The sequence below is a fragment of the Centropristis striata genome, chromosome 17 (genome assembly GCF_030273125.1).
Source record: "Centropristis striata isolate RG_2023a ecotype Rhode Island chromosome 17, C.striata_1.0, whole genome shotgun sequence".
In the NCBI taxonomy this organism is placed as follows: domain Eukaryota; kingdom Metazoa; phylum Chordata; class Actinopteri; order Perciformes; family Serranidae; genus Centropristis; species Centropristis striata.
In genome coordinates, this window is record NC_081533.1 from 10,418,484 (window position 1) to 10,437,146 (window position 18,663).

Genomic DNA, 18,663 nt, shown 5'->3' on the forward strand with positions numbered 1-18,663 from the left:
GCTATTTTACAATAAGGACATTTTTATTCATGACTATTTTTGAATACAACTTTATGTTGTGGTGACAACAAGTTAATTTGAGACGAGACGTAAATGTGTCACCCCCTAATCATCAGTAAAAGTATTTTTTAGTTAATCAAATGTGTCTGAAAAGTAATATGCTGCATGTATAAAAAATATCTCAAACGTTTATAAGCATTGATTTGCTGTTAAATTGCTCTAAGTGGTCGTGTTAGGCTGCAGATGTTCTTGCTAGAAGTTTCTTTTCTAGTATCCTTGAATATAGTAACTTCCTAGAGTGTTGCCATGTTTGTTATTTACATCCTGCAAATACGGTATTTCTATACGGTCTGACTTCTCTGGTTAAAACCTCCAGTAAGACACATAGTACACAGGCAAGTATGTAAACAATACTGTTCACAACCACATGGTTGTACAGCTGTGGCCTGGAAGTGTAGCTGCACCTAAAAAAATAAATAAAAGTTAATTAAATATAATTTATGTACATATAAATTTGTGTTTCAGATGATAATGAATCCGGAGATGTCACATACTCTTCAATTCAACTTAAAAACATTAGAAAAAAGGGTGAGTACGCAAGATACAAACCATTAATGCCATGGTTAAGAGTTATTTTTAAGGCCAGCAATTTATAGGTAAAAGAAAGCATTAATCTATTATTTATTACTCTATCTTTTCATACATTGATCATTTTTACAGGAGAGCGTAATGAACCAGAGGAGAACTCCATTTACTCAAATGTCAAGATAGGATCAGCTGCAGGTACAGTCACTTACAAACAATATTTGGTATTTTAAAAAATGACTCAAAGTAACAAGGGTTGGTGTTTAGTTATATTAACTTTGATCATCTCAGGTACAGTAGCTAACACTAAATAAAATGTTTTTTTATATGCCCCCACTTGTTTGGGTCTCACAGTTCATAATTGTGTTTAGATGGCTGTCAGAATTATTAATAATTATTATTAATTAATAATGAATAAAAGCCAATTCACCTAAAAAAGTCTTGTAAAGTTACTAAACTATCAATTTGACACTCCGATTAATGATTAATTAAATAATAACTAAATTACCATATTTATATTTAGTAATGGTTGACATGTCACTCACATGTACAACATTAAATGCAAAACAAAACACACAATGTCTAAACTAAGTATATTATTTGCTTAAAATGTTATAAATAACCAGATGTTTCAAAATATGAATCACCGACACAGTTGAATCTGTTGACATAAAATAATTACTGTCTGTCCGTCACTATTATGAACATGTACTTTATATTTGCATTGCTGACGATGTCAATATGCAGCAGCGTACAGGATGTAAAATCCAAAATATTCTACTCTGCTGTGTGGTTGGTTGCTGTCATTTATCCTTTGTCTACAATATGTCAGTTCAACATATGCTAAATGTTATCTGACACACAAAAATGTTAAATTTATCGCCTTTCCATTCATAGCAAAAAACATTTTCTGCAGTAACGGAAGAAATTGTTTATTCTGAAATCAAACTAGGAACAGCATTGGGTAATAACCCAGATATGTAATGTGCATATAGTGATTTGTGTCTTTAATTATATAAAAACATCCTAATGAACCTTTTAAATTTCTCTTTTTTTCAGGTCCATAAAAGAAGTGTATTCATTGTTTGATCATAATGAATTTTCCATTCTTTTAAACTTTTGATTTAATCTGTATGTACTTTGCTTTTACCTGCAAGTTATTATCACTTCTGCAACAATAAACTTCTCTACGGCAAGCCATTAGTCATGTTTTTAATTGCTTCTCTTATGTTGTTTTTCGGTCAATTTTCTTCTTTCACACCGTTTTTGCAAACAGCTTTACAGCTGAAAAAAAAGTCACACAATAACAAAAAACCAGTCCAGGCAGTGATAGACCACCAACTGCTGCAGTCTGTGAAGTCAAATCTGTCAAAGAGTGTTTTTAAAGAGAGCATGAATGGCCTCAGTTTCCTGTCAGAATGGGCTGTTTGATGGCAAGATAAAGCAGTGTAAATATTCTAACTATAGCGTACACTTTAACTGATGGTGGTACTTCTTTTTTTAGCTGCAGCACTACATTGATTAGCTTCCGTGTCAGCCTGTTTCTGCAACCTGGGCCGTGCTGACCACCATCTACTGAAGGTAATCCAAACTACCCTTTCAGTAATGTCATATTTACATTCCTCTCACTTGTTCCTGATCCATTAGATTTTACTGTGTGTAGATATGGACGGACATGAATACTGACATATAAAACTTTCTAAGCTGTGTTAAAGCAACACATCATGGAGAAGGTTAAAAATGTAGCTTTAGGACACAGTAAGTATTTTAAAAATTCACTAATTTTCAGAGTGTTCAGAGTGAGTCTTATTATTGTAATGCATGTAAGATGTGGAAATGTGAAAAAGTCTGTTGCCCGTCTCTGGTGTCCATGCCATAATGTTAAACAGTTACACTTATAGCAATATCTCGTCATATATATAGCTTTCTTTGCAATTGTTTACATTTTTTGGGCTAGAAATGGCAAATAATAAACACTGCTGATTTAGCATAGCTTAGTGTTTTATTGATGCTTAAAATAGTCAAAACATAACAAAACATATTACATCCAGGTGAAACTATACTACAAACAATTTCTATCAAGCCTTTTTTAAAAAGACAAAGAAAAATGTCTGATAACAGTAGATGTAATAAATGAGTAACATTTGTTTTTCCAAAATAAAATAAATGCTAATTCTAATGGGTGCTGAAATAGTTATTACAAAAAAGATGCAAATACTGCTGAAACAAGGATGTAGTTTTTCTATGCTGTCACCCGTTTGATTGGTTTTGTCCACTCAGATAACTTTATTGATCTGAAAGAAAGTAAAAAAAAAAAAGAGATTGAAGGTCATTTCAGAGTTGACGGTAATTTATGACATTTTACTCTGCACTATTCTTTATTATAACTCTATACTGTGGCGCCAACAAGTTAGTTTGATACGAGACGAAAACACGCCATCTATTATTAATCAGTTAAGTCATTTTTTTATTCATAAAACGTGCCTGAAAAGCAACATGCTGCATGTATGATTGCTCTGTCCTAGTGGTCGTGTTAGAAACTCCTTTCGAGTATCCTTAAATATAGTAACTTCCTGGAGTGTTGCTGTGTTTGTTATTTACATCCTGTAAATCCTATACTTTCTAGGCACATTTAATATATTTGGTAAGAAATGTCAAATAGCATTGTAATGTTTATTTTACAGCTCAAACAATGTTTAAATTAGCAGTACCACAAAATCTATTAACTTTTATGATAAATATTCATTGTTATTGTAAAGTCTTGTGTATGTTGTGTGAACGCTCTCTTCTAGAATGATCAGATGAATTTATGAAAAGACAATTTTTCTGGCCTACAAAAGCCTCTCAGCTAGATAACATGAAATTACTGTAACTCTACTTGCAAAAAAGAACCCCTTTTAAATTATACTCTATTTTACTGACATCCAGCTCTCTGGTGATATCCGACTCCACCGAGCTTGTGGTAAATTATCTCCTTTACATTTATAAAAGCCCTCATCAGACTTTGACGCTGCAGAGATAATCAGCTCTCCTCTGGTGTCATTTTGGATGATTTTGCCATTTTTATAGAAAACCACATTATAAATATCATTTTGTGTCTTCAGCTTGCAGCCGAGAGTGACAGAACGTCCTTCAGTCACAGGAAGGACAGGACTCAGCAGGATGATATTATCATCTGTAGAAGGATAAAAAATATGAAATTCTGGTCAGAAAGATCAGCTGGTGCAGGTTAAACAATTATGAGAAAATATGTACACACATATATACAGATGCATACAGTAGCTAAGCAAATACTAGCAATTCGGTTGTGTATTTAAAACTTGAATGTGTCCACCTGTCAATGCATTCTTCCATTTAAAAAAAAGTATATCACAGAATGTTGGAAAAAAACCCACATAAAATAGAAGAAAACTCACACTCATTGGTTATGTTGACCGCATTGCTGAACTGTCCTGTTTCAGATTCACACCAGTACACCCCACTACGCAGGTATTTATCCATTTTGCATGTTGATCCAGTCATTGTCCCCCAGGTGGAGCAGTCTGACAGGTAGCCATCAGTAAACCTCCTCACTCTCCACTCAGTAGAGTTTCCCTCACAGCTCAGTGACACAGAGTCAGAGGTGAAGTGTTGCACTCTGTCAGGACTCACTGTGAGAGACGCTGAGGAATGAAAATCTGAAAAGGAACAACATTTTCATTGTTTTATTGTGTTTTAATCGATAATTCATTGTGGATTTAACCAGCTTCATTGCTGATGGTTAAGCAGTTCAATTAACTGCCGCTGTAGAATGTTCCAGCACAGTGACAGCAGCCAGAGGTGGACAGACTGGAATTTCAGGCCTTGAACAGAATTTTTTTTTGGCAAAACCATAATACCTATCATTGATCTGACTTCACTTTGAGCGTCCTGAGTTCTTCCTGAACGTCTACATATGTTTTTTGTGAAGAAAAATGAAGAAATAGCTTTGTAAGAGCGATCTGAAAAACTGTTAAGCTTTTCTACAGAAATCTTCCTGTGTTTTTAATATGGGAGTCAACTGGGCTGTTGGTGGGGCACCTGTGCGTCCTACGCCCAAACTATAACTCTGACAGCTTTACCAGAGAATTGTGAGTGAGAAGACAAATTTTCCTATGTTTCTATGTATAAATTATTTCTGTAGAGTGGAATTTGCGGCCTGGAGCACAGTTTTCAAATTTATTTTTTGACAATTTTTTCTCTCCCTCTGCACTGTGAGCGATGATGTCACAAACTCTGACACGAACATTACATGCAATATACATCCATTATAATCTCAGAATTTCTCCAAAAATGATCATGGTCATTGAACAGAGATTGATAAAAAACTATATGAATTATTGAAACGTGGATTTATACACCGATACACAAGACTTGTGTCTACTGTTTAAAGTTTAAATGGAGTCTCTAGGTGAAATTATGCCGGAGAAGTAGAAGTTTGAAAATCTCCAATTATTGTTCTTTTTTGCTATTTTTTTCCAGCTGTTCCATTCGCTTCAATGCAAAATTTTGCGCATTCCATATTCCGTAGAGAAAGGTAATAGCACACTGATCCTGATCAAACTGCACGTTTTGATATATAATTTGTGGGACGAAATTGTGTCCGGAAGAGGAAGTAGAAAAAATCCACAGTATAACAATAGGGCTCGGCGCGATTGCCCTGTGGCTCTAACAATATATTTATATTTTGAAAATTAAAAAGTCAAAAAAAACCTACCTCCAGACCAGACAAACTTAGCTTCACTGTAATAAGTGTAATCGACTGGATCTCCTCTTCCAGCTCTGCACACATATCCTGCTGTGTGTGTTTGTCCATGAACGATGTAAGAATCCTGTTCAGTCCCAGTGGTGCTGTCAGGTAGCAGCTCATAGCTGTAGGAGTTGTCTGATGGTTTGGGAACAGCCTTATACCAGGAGAACCTCCATCCTGCTGATGGATGTTTAACACTGCAGTTCAGAGTCACTAAGTCTCCAGGACTCAGCCATGATGGAGACACAGTGAGGACAGGTTCAGGTTTATCTGGTGGAAAGTGATTTTAAAGAACGAAGACATGTTATGATGAACTGTTAGTTACATGTGCTGCTTGTATCCTACTTGTTTTTTCCTAAAATGTAACCAAACTAATATATATATATATATATATATATATATATATATATATATATATATATATATATATATATATATATATAATTATGACTTACTGGAAGATGGTGTCGATGTGAAAACATCACTCCACACTGTTCCAGATTTTCCACCTTTTGGTCTGCCCATACACCAGAAGTCTTCACTGTGTGATGGTTTAATTGTGTATTCTCTTCTTTGTTGAGGTGTGGTTGAGCTGCGTGTTCTCCATTCATACTCCCACTCAGTGACTCCTCCGTACTCAATTTCACATGTAAGTGTGATCGTCTCTCCAGAGTATATCTCAGGCCAGTTGGGTTGCAGGGACACAACAGCCCTGTTAGTGACTGTTCATGGTTCAAGTGGACACAAATACAAGAGAAAAAGGTTACACAACAAACTTAACACTTTTGTACATGTGTACAAGTATTTTTTTCAGCATTGTGTAAAACATATTTTGCCAAATAGACAGTTACTACTTTACCGACTGAGTGGCTGTACTCTGTGTAGTAAAGTGGCTCTCCTCTTCCTCCTCTGCACCAGTAGACTCCTCCTCTTGAGACGGTGATTTGTCCAGATGAGAGGAGAACAGCATCTTGTTTGGTCAGAGGTTCAGAGGTTTTCTCTCCTTTGTACCAGAAGAATTTCCAACCAGATGATGATGATGTTGCCACAGAGCAGATCAGAGTCACATTACCCTCTGCTGGAAAGTTTTGTCTCAGTTTGGCCTTTGGTTGTGCTGTTTGAATTTGAAACAAAAACATAAAATTATCATTATTGTCCACTTTGAAACATACTAAAACGAACAATGTAATCTAATCCAGTATTATTCATAGTGCTAAAACTAATTTCAGAAAATATTGAATCACTTTTAAATCCGTCTAATAAACTAAAACCAATAGCAACTAGGTTTGTGTTTTCAACTTATCTGTCACTGATGTTGGTTGATTTTACTAAACTGGATTAAAGTGATTTTAAAGAAAACTACTTACGTTCCGTTGTCAGTTTTATCGGTTCAGATTCTTCATCCCCAAATTTACACATGTAAATTGAGCTCCTGTCTGATATCACTTGAACTGTGTTTTTCATCATCTGTGACTGAAGGTTTGTGTCCATTTCAACAGCAGATCCGTCTTTGTAGAAAACAGCGTTCTTATTCTTTGTTGGGTCACGATGCCGACATCGCAGAATCACTGATTGTCCATCAAACAGAGCGGATGCAGGAGTTTCCAGGATCACATCTTTGTCTGTAGAACACAGGTTGTATCTTGTTTTACTAAATTCAATAAACATATCAATAATTTTTTACAACAATTGTTATTTGAAAGCAACATTAACATAAACTGTTTGACAGAAGATGCTGCGGAAGTCACTCTGACTGACACAGTAATGAAAAAGTACATTTCTTCAAACTCACCCTGCTGTTTTTGCTACATTAAAAGTATCACCTGGAAGCAGGGCTGCAAGATTTGGAAAAAATATTGGGTGTAGAGGACACAAATATTCCACAAGTTTTGTTTTGGATATATGAAGTTAATTGAATGATAAATGTGCCAGCATTTCCTTCATTTCCATTCCCTCAAAATGGAGGTTCCCTTTTGTTTCTCCAAACAAAGAAACCCCATCCCCACCACTGCCACGACTCCAGGTGGATTTACATACGTGTGATCCCCTCATTGGCTATGGAATAACCTGTTCTTCCAGGAAGCACAACCTCCAGCTTCAGACAGAAAAGTCTCCAGATCATTCTTCTCTCTCTCCAGGGTCTGCCCAGAGATTTACTACATGAGGTATAATCACATGTTCAATATATTTAATTTGGGACCACCTAGGTTCACTACATTGTTGGTACCCCGTGTGAGGCATGGTACAGTTGGCAATTGTTCATAATTGTGCAATATTAATATCAGCATAGTCATTTTTGGTCCACACCAAAACTGTTGAGTCCAATTCTAGACTTGCTAGAAGTCTTTATATCTTACACCAGTAGTCTGCTACAGAAGTAGACATCCATCCATGTACTCACAAAAGTGCATTGTGGTGTAAATACATTTATTCATTAATTGAGTAAGAGATTTGTGTATTTCAACTATCACCTTTAAACCAGTCATTCTGCTAAGTTTACCACTTGCTGTTGATAACTTTCTAAGTTAAACCTGCTCTGTAGAAGTGTAAGAACTTTGTTTCAGTATTTGAATACAAGATATTCAATGCAATATTTTCACACATTTGCTGTTAAATAAGTGCTCCCCTTTTTTCCCCTTTTGAGTGACACAGCGTGCCTCCAGCCCTTTCTATATAGAGAGCTGTATTTTGCTGCTACTGCTGTGCATTTCAGCATTAGGAAAAGATTGAGATTGAATCTGGGCCACAACGTGCTTTAGGCCCTGTGAGATAATTGTTTGTACCTTGCAGTTTCTTCCACGTGTTTCAGCTGGAGTGAGTTGAAACACGTGGATTTTAAGAAACAATCCTCTAACCGTTACTGCCCTGCATATCAGTTAGTGTGCAAGTTTAAAGCTTAAGAAGCAAACTTGTGAACCTAGGTTTACAGTTTACTGGCTTTAATCTTGATACCCACTAGGGCCACTAGTTGCTGTTGTAGCTGTCCTCTTCCACAGGAAGCTATTCTCTATAATATAGTAAGCCTATTGTTTGGTTAGGCTAGTGTATTGTCAAAGCTACATTACCAGGTGTCTGTCAACACAACACCTCAGCCAACCATGTTGTTTGTGTACTTAACCCCCGATGAGAGGGTCTAAGGACAGAGGATGGCGTACCATGTACAGTCTGTAAAGCCCTTTGAGGCAAATTTATGATTTTGGGCTATTTAAATAAAAAAATATTTTTTTGTATTTGATTTAGGGGAATTGACTATATTTTCTCCGTTTTACATAATGGTGCCCCAAATCTAGAGGTGACTTTGAGTAAACCAAGTTATATCACAGTTTATTATCATTAGTAATTATTTACCGTAGCCATCTAACCCACCTTTGAAACCCTAACATTATATTGTGCATCCATATTTTTTTCCTTTTTATAGATCTTTTGGTGTCTCGAGGCATAGTCCCTTACATATTTTGGTACCCCATATAGAGATATCCATTATAATCACATGTTCGATAATATTATATTTAATTTGGGATATCCTAGGTTCTCTGTTTATCACAGAGAGAAAATGTAAAAACAGGCATCGAATTAGAACTTTCTGTCAGTCTATGAACGGATCATAGTTTACGAAAGTTTCTGTTAGAAAAAGGAACCAAAACAAAGCTCAAAATTGTGATATTTCTGTCTCATTTAAAACGTCAAAAATAAACTAAATCCTGTTAAAAGCACTCCATGAATGGTCATGTGACAGGTTGTTTACACAGAGCAGAGCGGACTAGACAGGAGAGGTTTTAGGTAGAGCAGTAATCTCTTTAAACTTGAAATTGTAACACCATAAAAACATTAATTATAAGCTATTTAGACATATATTTTGCCCTTTATATTAATAAGGATTTGTAGTGAACACAGTCATAGTGTTGTAATGTTGATCACTTACCTGATGCAGTTAGAGAGACTTTATTACTTCCTTTTATGGAGCCCCTGATGTGAGCACTGCACTGGTATTCACCGCTAAAGCCCATAGTTTGAAGTTGTTCTGTATGATTCTCCTTTTTGTTGTAGCCAATAACTTCTTGATCACCCCTATTGATTTTGTAATACCAGTTGTCACCTTTTTCTTCGCTCGTGTCACACATAAAGGTAACAGACTCTCCGGTAAATACCGTGGACCAGTTTGGCTCAATGGTCAGCAAAACGCCTAGAAAATAAACAGAAGACCCACAGAGTGAAATGTGAAACACACAGAAAGAGGATGTGTTGAAAAGTGGAAGGAAATTAATCTGGAGTAAACATAAAAAAAGACAGAAAACAGTATAAATACCTTGAGCATGTCTACAGTAGAAGAGCATATTAAGAGCTGAAATAAAGTTTGAAACATTATCAAAATGACAGAAAATATATAACTTAAAAGGTTTGATCACTATGATTTAAAAAGAGGTGTACTCACAGAAAAAGCCCAGCACACAGAGCAAAGTGTGTCCCATGTTCACATCCAGAGCTGACTCTCTTTGACTCACTCCACAGAAGTTTTACACCTCTTCAATTTATGGTGAAATTATTGTTTTGAGTTCAGTCATGACTTCATCCACAGAAAGTGACTGCAGTTGAGCAAGACAGGAATTAATTCTACCTTCTTCATTAGCGGTAGTAGCTGTGACTTTATAGAACAACTCTTCTGTAAATAATTACACTCCTCTGTCCGAAATCTTGCCAGGAGCACCTGGTCATGGACGATTTATGGTGAAATTATATTCTTTCCACTTCTTGATTATGGCGCAACAGTGCTCACTGGAACATTCACAAGTTGAGAAATCCTTCTGTATTCAAGGCCATCAGAATGTTTTGCAACATTAGGGTGCAAAGGTCTTGAGAGCTTTTTGCTTTTACCCATCGTGAAATGTTTCTTGTGTGACAATGAGACATCATGAGAACACTTAACATTTTTGACAAAAAACCTATACATTACCATTTTTGTCAAATTAATAATAAGTATAAAATATTGGACTTCGATAGCTACCAGTTGTTTTTGTATGTTTGTCTCATTTTTAAGGTTTTGCATGGACTAGCCCCTCCACCATTACAGGATTTCATAAAGAAAAAAACCCCTAGAGTAAACACCAGAGCACTGACTAGGGGAGACTGTGACCTACAATGGTGCAGAACTAAATTTGGTAACGCTTTATAATAAGGTCCTTAATAACCATTAATTAACAAGTAATAAGCCATTGTTCTCGCTTTAGATCCGGTAGTTGCAAAAAGCATAGTTAACTTATACTTAACTTATAATAGATGAGCAATAAAGTATATTTTAAAATCAATAAGCAAACAAAATAAGAATAATAAAGGCATGGCAAAGACATAATGGGTGGGTCATGGGTGTTTGTAATGCCATTATTAACACTTATATAAGCTTATAAACACACAATAATGTTAATAAGCATCTTGTAAGGACTTACAAGGGCCTTATTACTTGTTAATTAATGGTTATTACAAGGACCTTAATATAAAGTGTAAATTTGGCCAAATGGTGGTGTCAATCAGAGGAACACAGTGGTGGAACACGCTGCCAGCTCGTATTAGAAACTGTGACAGTTACACCACCTTTAAAAAGACCCTTAAACAGTGAAAACAACCCAGACCTGCTCTCATGGGTAACCTCTTTGTCTTTTCTATTCTATGTATGAATTTTGAACCTCGATGTGAATCAGGATTTATTTTTTGTGTAAGATTTCTACATGTTTTATCTATTTGTCATGGTATATTGTCTGGATGTTTTTTGTACCTGCCTTAGGACAACGGGTGAAATTTAGCTGTGCTAACCCCGGCATATTTATATTGATGCTTTTGCTGATATTAATTAATGTGCATTGTCCTAATCAAATAAATAAATAAAATAAAATAAATAATTTGGGACTGAACCAGCCAGTATTAATTTGCACTGACAAGGGGCAGGATTGCTTTCTCATTACTGATAGACTTCAGCTGGAGCCTTTTTGCACCTCCCTTTCTCTCATGTGTTCAATACTTTTTCCCTGTGTTAATTTACATAATTACACATAACTTAATATCTAAACGTATTTGTTTTGGTTTCTTTACATGTATGGATTAATTGGGTTATTACCAACATCTGGTGAAAATTTCATGTCAATAGCACCTTTGGAATAATATTTACTGAGTTATATGTCATAATTTTGAAATGATGCAGGGAAAAAAGTATTGAACATGCTTACTGAAATTTATTTAATACTTTGTACAAAAGCCTTTGCAAATAAATGAATAAATAGAGCGTCCACTTGAACTAATACTGGTACTTTTTTATTTTATCTTAGGTGGCATGTAAGACATGGAAATGTGAAAAAGTTTTCCCACTACATCCTGTTGCCCGTCTCTGCTGTCCATGCAATAATGTTAAACAGTTACACTTATAGCAATATCTTGTCATAAATATAGCTTTCTTTGCATTTGTTTACATTTTAAGCTTTAGGCTTTATTTAGAGAAAGAAATGACAAATAAAAACACTGCTTAGCTTAGTACTACAACAACTTTATTGATATTTAAAATAGTCAAAACATAATAAAAATACAACAAAAAACTACATTACAAACAATTTCTATCAAACCATTTTTAAAAAGACAGAGAAAAATGCCTGATAACAGTAAATGTAATAAACTAGTAAAGATTTGTTTTGAAAAATATAAGAGATGCTAACTTTATAGGGTGCTGAAGCTCTAATAATTTAAACTTTAAACAAAACAAATGAATATAGAAGATACACACTTAATACAAACATTTTAATTACATGTCATATATGTCACATGATATAGTATTTTTACCTAATATAAAATAATATTAAAGCCATATGATGCATTTCCTTTGAATGAACTGCTGGGTTAACTACAAAACACAAATAATATTAGAATAGCAAAAGTGCAGGTAATAATTACAAAAAAGCTGCAAATACTGTTCAAAGAAGGATGTTTTTTTTATCCGTCATCTGTTCAATTGGTTTTGTCTGCTCAGATAACTTTATTGATCTGAAAGAAAAAAGTAATTATCAGTTATTTCAGAATTTTGACATTTTACAGCAATATTCTTTAATATTTAGTAACTTCCTGGAGTGTTGCCTTGTTTGCTGTTTACATCCTAAAGCCTGTATTTTCTATACGGTCTGACTGTGCCCTCTAGTGGAAAGCTCCAGTAACACACATTCTACACAGGCACATTTTATACATTTTGTAAGAAATGTCAAGCAGTAGTTGTATTAATTAGTTTACAGCTCAAAAAACAGGTTTAAATTAGCAGTACCACGTTATAGAAATACACTGTGGCAAGTGGCACAGCGCCAAATAAAAACTATTTACTTTTATTATCACTATTAATTGTTATTGCAAAGTATTTTGTATGTTGTGTGATTTCTCTCCTGTTGTTTATTATTCTTCTGGAAGGATTGTAGCACTCTGTAATAATTTCCTGATAATGTAATAACACCCGAAAATGTAACAAAATTTGCACTTAACTAGATGGAAAATGTAATAAATCCAATAATTTAATAACTTCACCAATAATGTAATAAAATATCCTTTTTCCAATTATCCTAATTCCAGCTCAGATAAGCTTCTGAGCAGCACTGGAGAGCCAGGTAACTCTTCCCTAAACGTTCCTCTTCACAGATTTCCAACAAATCACTCATGAAAACAACAACAAACAACAAAACAACTTCCTGAAAATGTAATAAATTCCCAATAATGTAATAAAAATTAAATAAAAATGTTTTTACAATATCAGTCGGGATATTTAATTACATTATTGGGTTTTGTTGCATTTTAGATTGAGTTAAGTGCAAATTTTATTACATTTTCAGACGTTATTACAGTATCAGGAAATGATTACATTATACGGTGCTACAAGGATCAGATGAACTCAGTAAAAGAGCATTTTTCTGGCCTACAAAAGCCTCTCAGCTCATTGAAAGCATCACCAGTTAATCACTTAATAGTCTTATTCTAGTATATACTCTACCTTTTTCAGGTTCTTCAGGTCTTCTGATTGTGTCATAGAGGCAAAGATCACCTAAAGAGTCGTGCAGATCAAGTCAAAGTTAAATCAATCATTTAAATGCAACAGATAATCAGAAGTAGAAATTTTAGTCTCAGAGTCGAGTAAAATTTGAAGATGTATTACCATGTGAAAGTGAAGCGTAGTGAGATCCTTCCTGGTCTGTAGCAGGGCTCTGATTGGATCTCTGAGACCTGCTGGGTAAAAAAAAAACATGTAATAAATAAAGTGGATTTAACAGGAACATGTGCTGCTGTGGTGCCTAGAAGAAGAAGTGATTGTTTCACCAACCTGTTAAAGCAGGAGTCTGTAACAAAAAAACACAGGCTGTTACTTGGTTTTATAACAATATTGAATTGATTTATTTTTACTGAACTACATGTAAACATTAAAATAAATCCAACATCTGAAGGAAAAGATCTCACCTTTTGACTTTCTGTAGCAACACAGCAACAGAAACAGCAGCAGGAGAATAATCAGTAAATCTCCACCAACCAGCCCAACAACCAACACCACAAGTAATGGAAGGTTGTTTTCAGGCCTGGACGCTACTGTAATAAATAATCTATATTAATATTTATTTATATATACAAAAAAAGTCAAGGCAAAAACACAAGACACAATGACCGTCCTAACATATATACAGCTACCTACATATACACTCATATGCAAAATATAAAATACAAATAAAATATATCATATATAAGTCCTGCAGCTCGATGGAATCAGCACAAGTGGGGACAAGTCAAAAATGTCTTTTGTGCAGAATAACACAGTTATTATGGCATAAAAATAAATATTAGGGGAAAAATTGGGCTCTCCACGTGCTACATAGTGAACTTTTACAGCCTCTCCTGTCCTCTCCTCTCTGCTCTGCGTAAACAGCCTGCAGTTCTGTCTGATTTTCAGTGAATATTCAGAGGTGGAAAACTCCAGGAGCAAAGTTAAGTTTACGTTGAAACTAAAATATTAATGGTGCATATGATGCAATGCTGCATGCAAAATGAATCAGAGCACACAATGTTAGACTGTGTCCTAAATGACCATATGACCGGTTGCATACAAGCGATGCATAAATACACAAATGTAGAACATTATTTCTTATACACAAACACACATTTAACAAAGCGAACTTCTTATTTCTTAAAAGTTTTCTAATTCCAACTGTGACACTGCTTGTAAAAAATATATTTTAAATCATACTCATCATACATTTTACTGACATCCAGCTCTCTGGTGACGTCACACTCCAGCCTTGTGGTGAATTATCTCCTTTACATTTATAAAAGCCTTCATCAGACTTTGACACTGCAGAGATAATCAGCTCTCCTCTGGTGTCATTTTGGATGATTTTGCCATTTTTATAGAAAACCACATTATAAATATCATTTTGTGTCTTCAGCTTGCAGCCGAGAGTGACAGAACGTCCTTCAGTCACAGGACGGACAGGACTCAGCAGGATGATATGACCGTCTGTAGAAAGATATAAAAAAATAAAAAAGTTTGGTCAAAAAGATTGGCTGGTGCAGGTTGAAGAAGTTTACATAAAATGATGAGAATATATAATTTATTTTTTTATTTTATTGTTATAAAGATGCAGACATTAACTAAGCAAACACCTGAAATTTTGCTTGTGTATTTTAAACTTACATTTTTCTAACTGCAAATGCATCTTTCAATTTCAAAACTATATGACTGTTAAAATACTTAAAAAAACAGATGAAAAATGAAAACTTACACTCAATGGTGATGTTGACGGCATTGCTGAACTCTCCTGTTCCAGATTCACACCAGTACACTCCACTTAGCCAGGATTTATCCACTTTGCATGTGGGTCCAGTCATTGTCCCCCAGATGGAGCAGTCTGACAGGTAGCCATCAGTAAACCTCCTCACTCTCCACTCAGTAGAGTTTCCCTCACAGCTCAGTGACACAGAGTCAGAGGTGAAGTGTTGCACTCTGTCAGGACTCACTGTGAGAGACGCTGAGGAACCAAAATCTGAGAGGAAACAACATTCTCATTATTTTATTGTTTTTTAATCATTTATTTGTTTATAGAAACAAAAGACCACACCAATATATATATATATATATATATATATATATATATATTAAATTGTACAACAGTGTAACACAGCGAGTGTATAAAGGTGTGTATATATGTATGTCAGGAATCAAAGGTTGGAACAGATGTGCACAACAAATTAAATGTCAGAAAAAAAGGGGTCAGAAGACAATTCAGTCCAGTACAGCAGAAGAGAACTAGAAAATTTCCTCTGGGGAAATTCTGAAAGGGCCACGGGGGCTACTGCCGGTGTGTGTACATTATGGTGAGATTATTCAGAGATTTCAAACAATTAATACTAGTAATGTTATGATACTACAGTATATTATATACAAGGAGCACACCTACAACAAGCATTCCTTTTCAAGTATTTATTTATACAGCAACCTATGCCATTAAACCTCAAAATGTGTGTGTGTGTGTGTGTGTGTGTGAAACATGTGTATCTGGAGGAGTGTGCGCGCTTACGCGCGCATTTGTGTGTGTGTGTAACGAAAATTTTTAATATGGGAGCCAATGAGGCTGTTGGTGCATGTTGGTGGCGCATCTGTGCATCCTACGCCCGAACTATAACTCTGACGGCTTTACCAGAGGATTGTGAGTGAGAAGACAAATTTTCCTACGTTTCTATGTATAAATTATCTCTGTAGAGTGGAATTTGTGGCCTGGAGCGCAGTTTTCAAATTTATTTTGTGACAATTTTTTCTCTCCCTCTACACTCTGAGTGATGACATCACACACTGTGACATGGACATTCCGTGCAATACACACCCATTATAATCTCAGAATTTCTCCAAAAATGATCATGGTCTTTGAACAGGGATTGATAAAAAACTACATGACCTATCGTAACGTGGATTAATCCACCAATACACAAGACTTGTGTCTACTGTTTAATTGTTCTTTTTCGCTCATTTTTTTTCGGCCGTCCCATTCATTTCAATGCAAAATTTTGGGCAGTTTTTCGCAATTTACGTCACGAAAAATTCATATTCTGTAGAGAAAAGTAATAGCACACTGATCCCGATCAAACCGCACGTTTTGATATATAATTTGTCCTGCAACTCTTCAAGTTGTAGGACTAGTAGCGGGACGAAATTGCGTCCAGAAGAGGAAGAAGAAAAAATCCACAGTATAACAATAGTGCATCACTGGTCCCTACAGCTATTGCTGTGTGGGACCAGTGCTCAGTGCGATTGCCCTGTGGCCCTAATAATAATAATTATATTGTGAGCATAAAAAAGTCAAAACAAACCTACCTCCAGACCAGACAAACTGAGGTTTACTGTAATCAGTGTGATAAACTGGATCTCCTCTTCCAGCTCTGCACACATATCCTGCTGTGTGTGTTTGTCCATGAACGATGTAAGAATCCTGTTCAGTCCCAGTGGTGCTGTCAGGTAGCAGCTCATAGCTGTAGGAGTTGTCTGATGGTTTGGGAACAGCCTTATACCAGGAGAACCTCCATCCTGCTGATGGATGTTTAACTCTGCAGTTCAGAGTCACTGAGTCTCCAGGACTCAGCCATGATGGAGACACAGTGAGGACAGGTTCAGGTTTATCTGGTGGAAAGTGATTTCATAGAATGAAGACACGTTATGATGAACTGTTGGTTACATGTGCTGCTTGTATCCTACTTGTTTTTCTTTTTAAAGTAACCAAACTAATATTTACTTTTTTATTTATTCAGTGAAATATAAATTATGACTTACTGGAAGATGGTGTCAATGTGAAAACATCACTCAGCTTTGTTGAAGACTCTCCACCTTTTATTAGACCTTTACAGCCGTAGTCTTCACTGCGTGATGGTTTAAATGTGTACTCTCTTCTTTTTGGAGGTGTGGTTGAGCTGCTTGTTCTCCATTCATACTCCCACTCAGTGTCTCCTCCGTCCTCAATTTCACATGTAAGTGTGATCGTCTCTCCAGAGTATATCTCAGGCCAGTTGGGTTGCAGGGACACAACAGCCCTGTTAGTGACTGTTCATGGTTCAAGAGGACACAAATACAAGAGAAAAAGGTTACACATACAAAGAAACACTTTTGGTGATAGTTCATATCCTTTTTTTAAATAATTTGTGTTTTTTTTTTATTGCATTATGTAAAACATATTTTGCCAAATAGTCAGTTACTACTTTACCGACTGAGTGGCTGTAGTCTGTGTAGTAAAGTGGCTCTCCTCTTCCTCCTCTGCACCAGTAGACTCCTCCTCTTGAGACGGTGATTTGTCCAGATGAGAGGAGAACAGCATCTTGTTTGGTCAGAGGTTCAGAGGTTTTCTCTCCTTTGTACCAGAAGAATTTCCAACCAGATGATGATGATGATGTCACAGAGCAAATCAGAGTCACTTTACCCTCTGCTGGAAAATCCATCAGATCGGCCTTTGGTTGTGCTGTTTGAATTTTATTTGAAGTTTGAAAGATACCAAGGAGAAAAACATAATCTCATCCAGTATTCTTCATAGTGCTAATGCTAATTAAAGCAAATACAAAAAATATTGAATCACTTTTTAACCTGTCTAATGAACTAAATCAATAGTAACTAGGTTTGTGTTTTCAACTTATCTTCCACTGACCTTGGTTGATTTCACCAAACTGGATTAAAATGATTTTAAAGAAAACTACTTACGTTGTATTTTCAGTTGTATTGGTTCAGATTCTTCATCCCCAAATTTACACATGTAACTTGAGCTCCTGTCTGATATCACTTGAACTGTGTTTTTCATCATCTGTGACTGAAGGTTTGTGTCCATTTCAACAGCAGATCCGTCTTTGTAGAAAACAGCGTTCTTATTCTTTGTTGGGTCACGATGCCGACAGCCCAGAGTCACTGATTCTCCTTCAAACAGAGAGGACGCAGGAGTTTCCAGGATCACATCTTTGTCTGTAGAACACAGGTTGTATCTTGTTTTACTAATTTAAATGAACATATCATTAATTACAACAATTGTTATGTTAAAATAACATTAACATAAGTTGTTTGACAGAAGAAGCTGCTGAAGTCACTCTGACTGACTCAGTAATGAATAAATACATTTCCTCAAACTCACCCTGCTGTGTTTGCTACATTCATATTATCACCTGGAAGCAGGGCTGCTAGATTTTGAAAAAATGTCTAATTGCGATTTTTTCCAGTGATATTGGGATAGGATTCAGAATATTGGAGGGAATTGTAATTTTTTTCCATCAGTTCTCTAATTTTTTTT

General features: G+C 35.6%; 1 protein-coding gene across 1 annotated transcript; it reads right to left on the minus strand.

Annotated features, from left to right (window-relative positions):
* Nucleotides 1–1,918: 1,918 nt before the first annotated feature.
* On the minus strand, nt 1,919–17,830 carry LOC131990164 (uncharacterized). Its single transcript, XM_059355563.1, has 18 exons — nt 17,599–17,830; nt 17,172–17,438; nt 16,719–17,021; nt 15,133–15,393; nt 14,607–14,867; nt 13,820–13,945; nt 13,686–13,701; nt 13,521–13,591; nt 13,359–13,409; nt 9,660–9,695; nt 9,276–9,536; nt 6,721–6,975; nt 6,213–6,467; nt 5,809–6,075; nt 5,321–5,623; nt 4,002–4,262; nt 3,508–3,760; nt 1,919–2,879 (listed from the first exon to the last, which is right to left on the minus strand). The coding sequence occupies exons 1-18, from the start codon at nt 17,828–17,830 to the stop codon at nt 2,828–2,830; spliced, it is 3,531 nt and encodes a 1,176-aa protein (XP_059211546.1). The 3' UTR covers nt 1,919–2,827.
* Nucleotides 17,831–18,663: the final 833 nt, after the last annotated feature.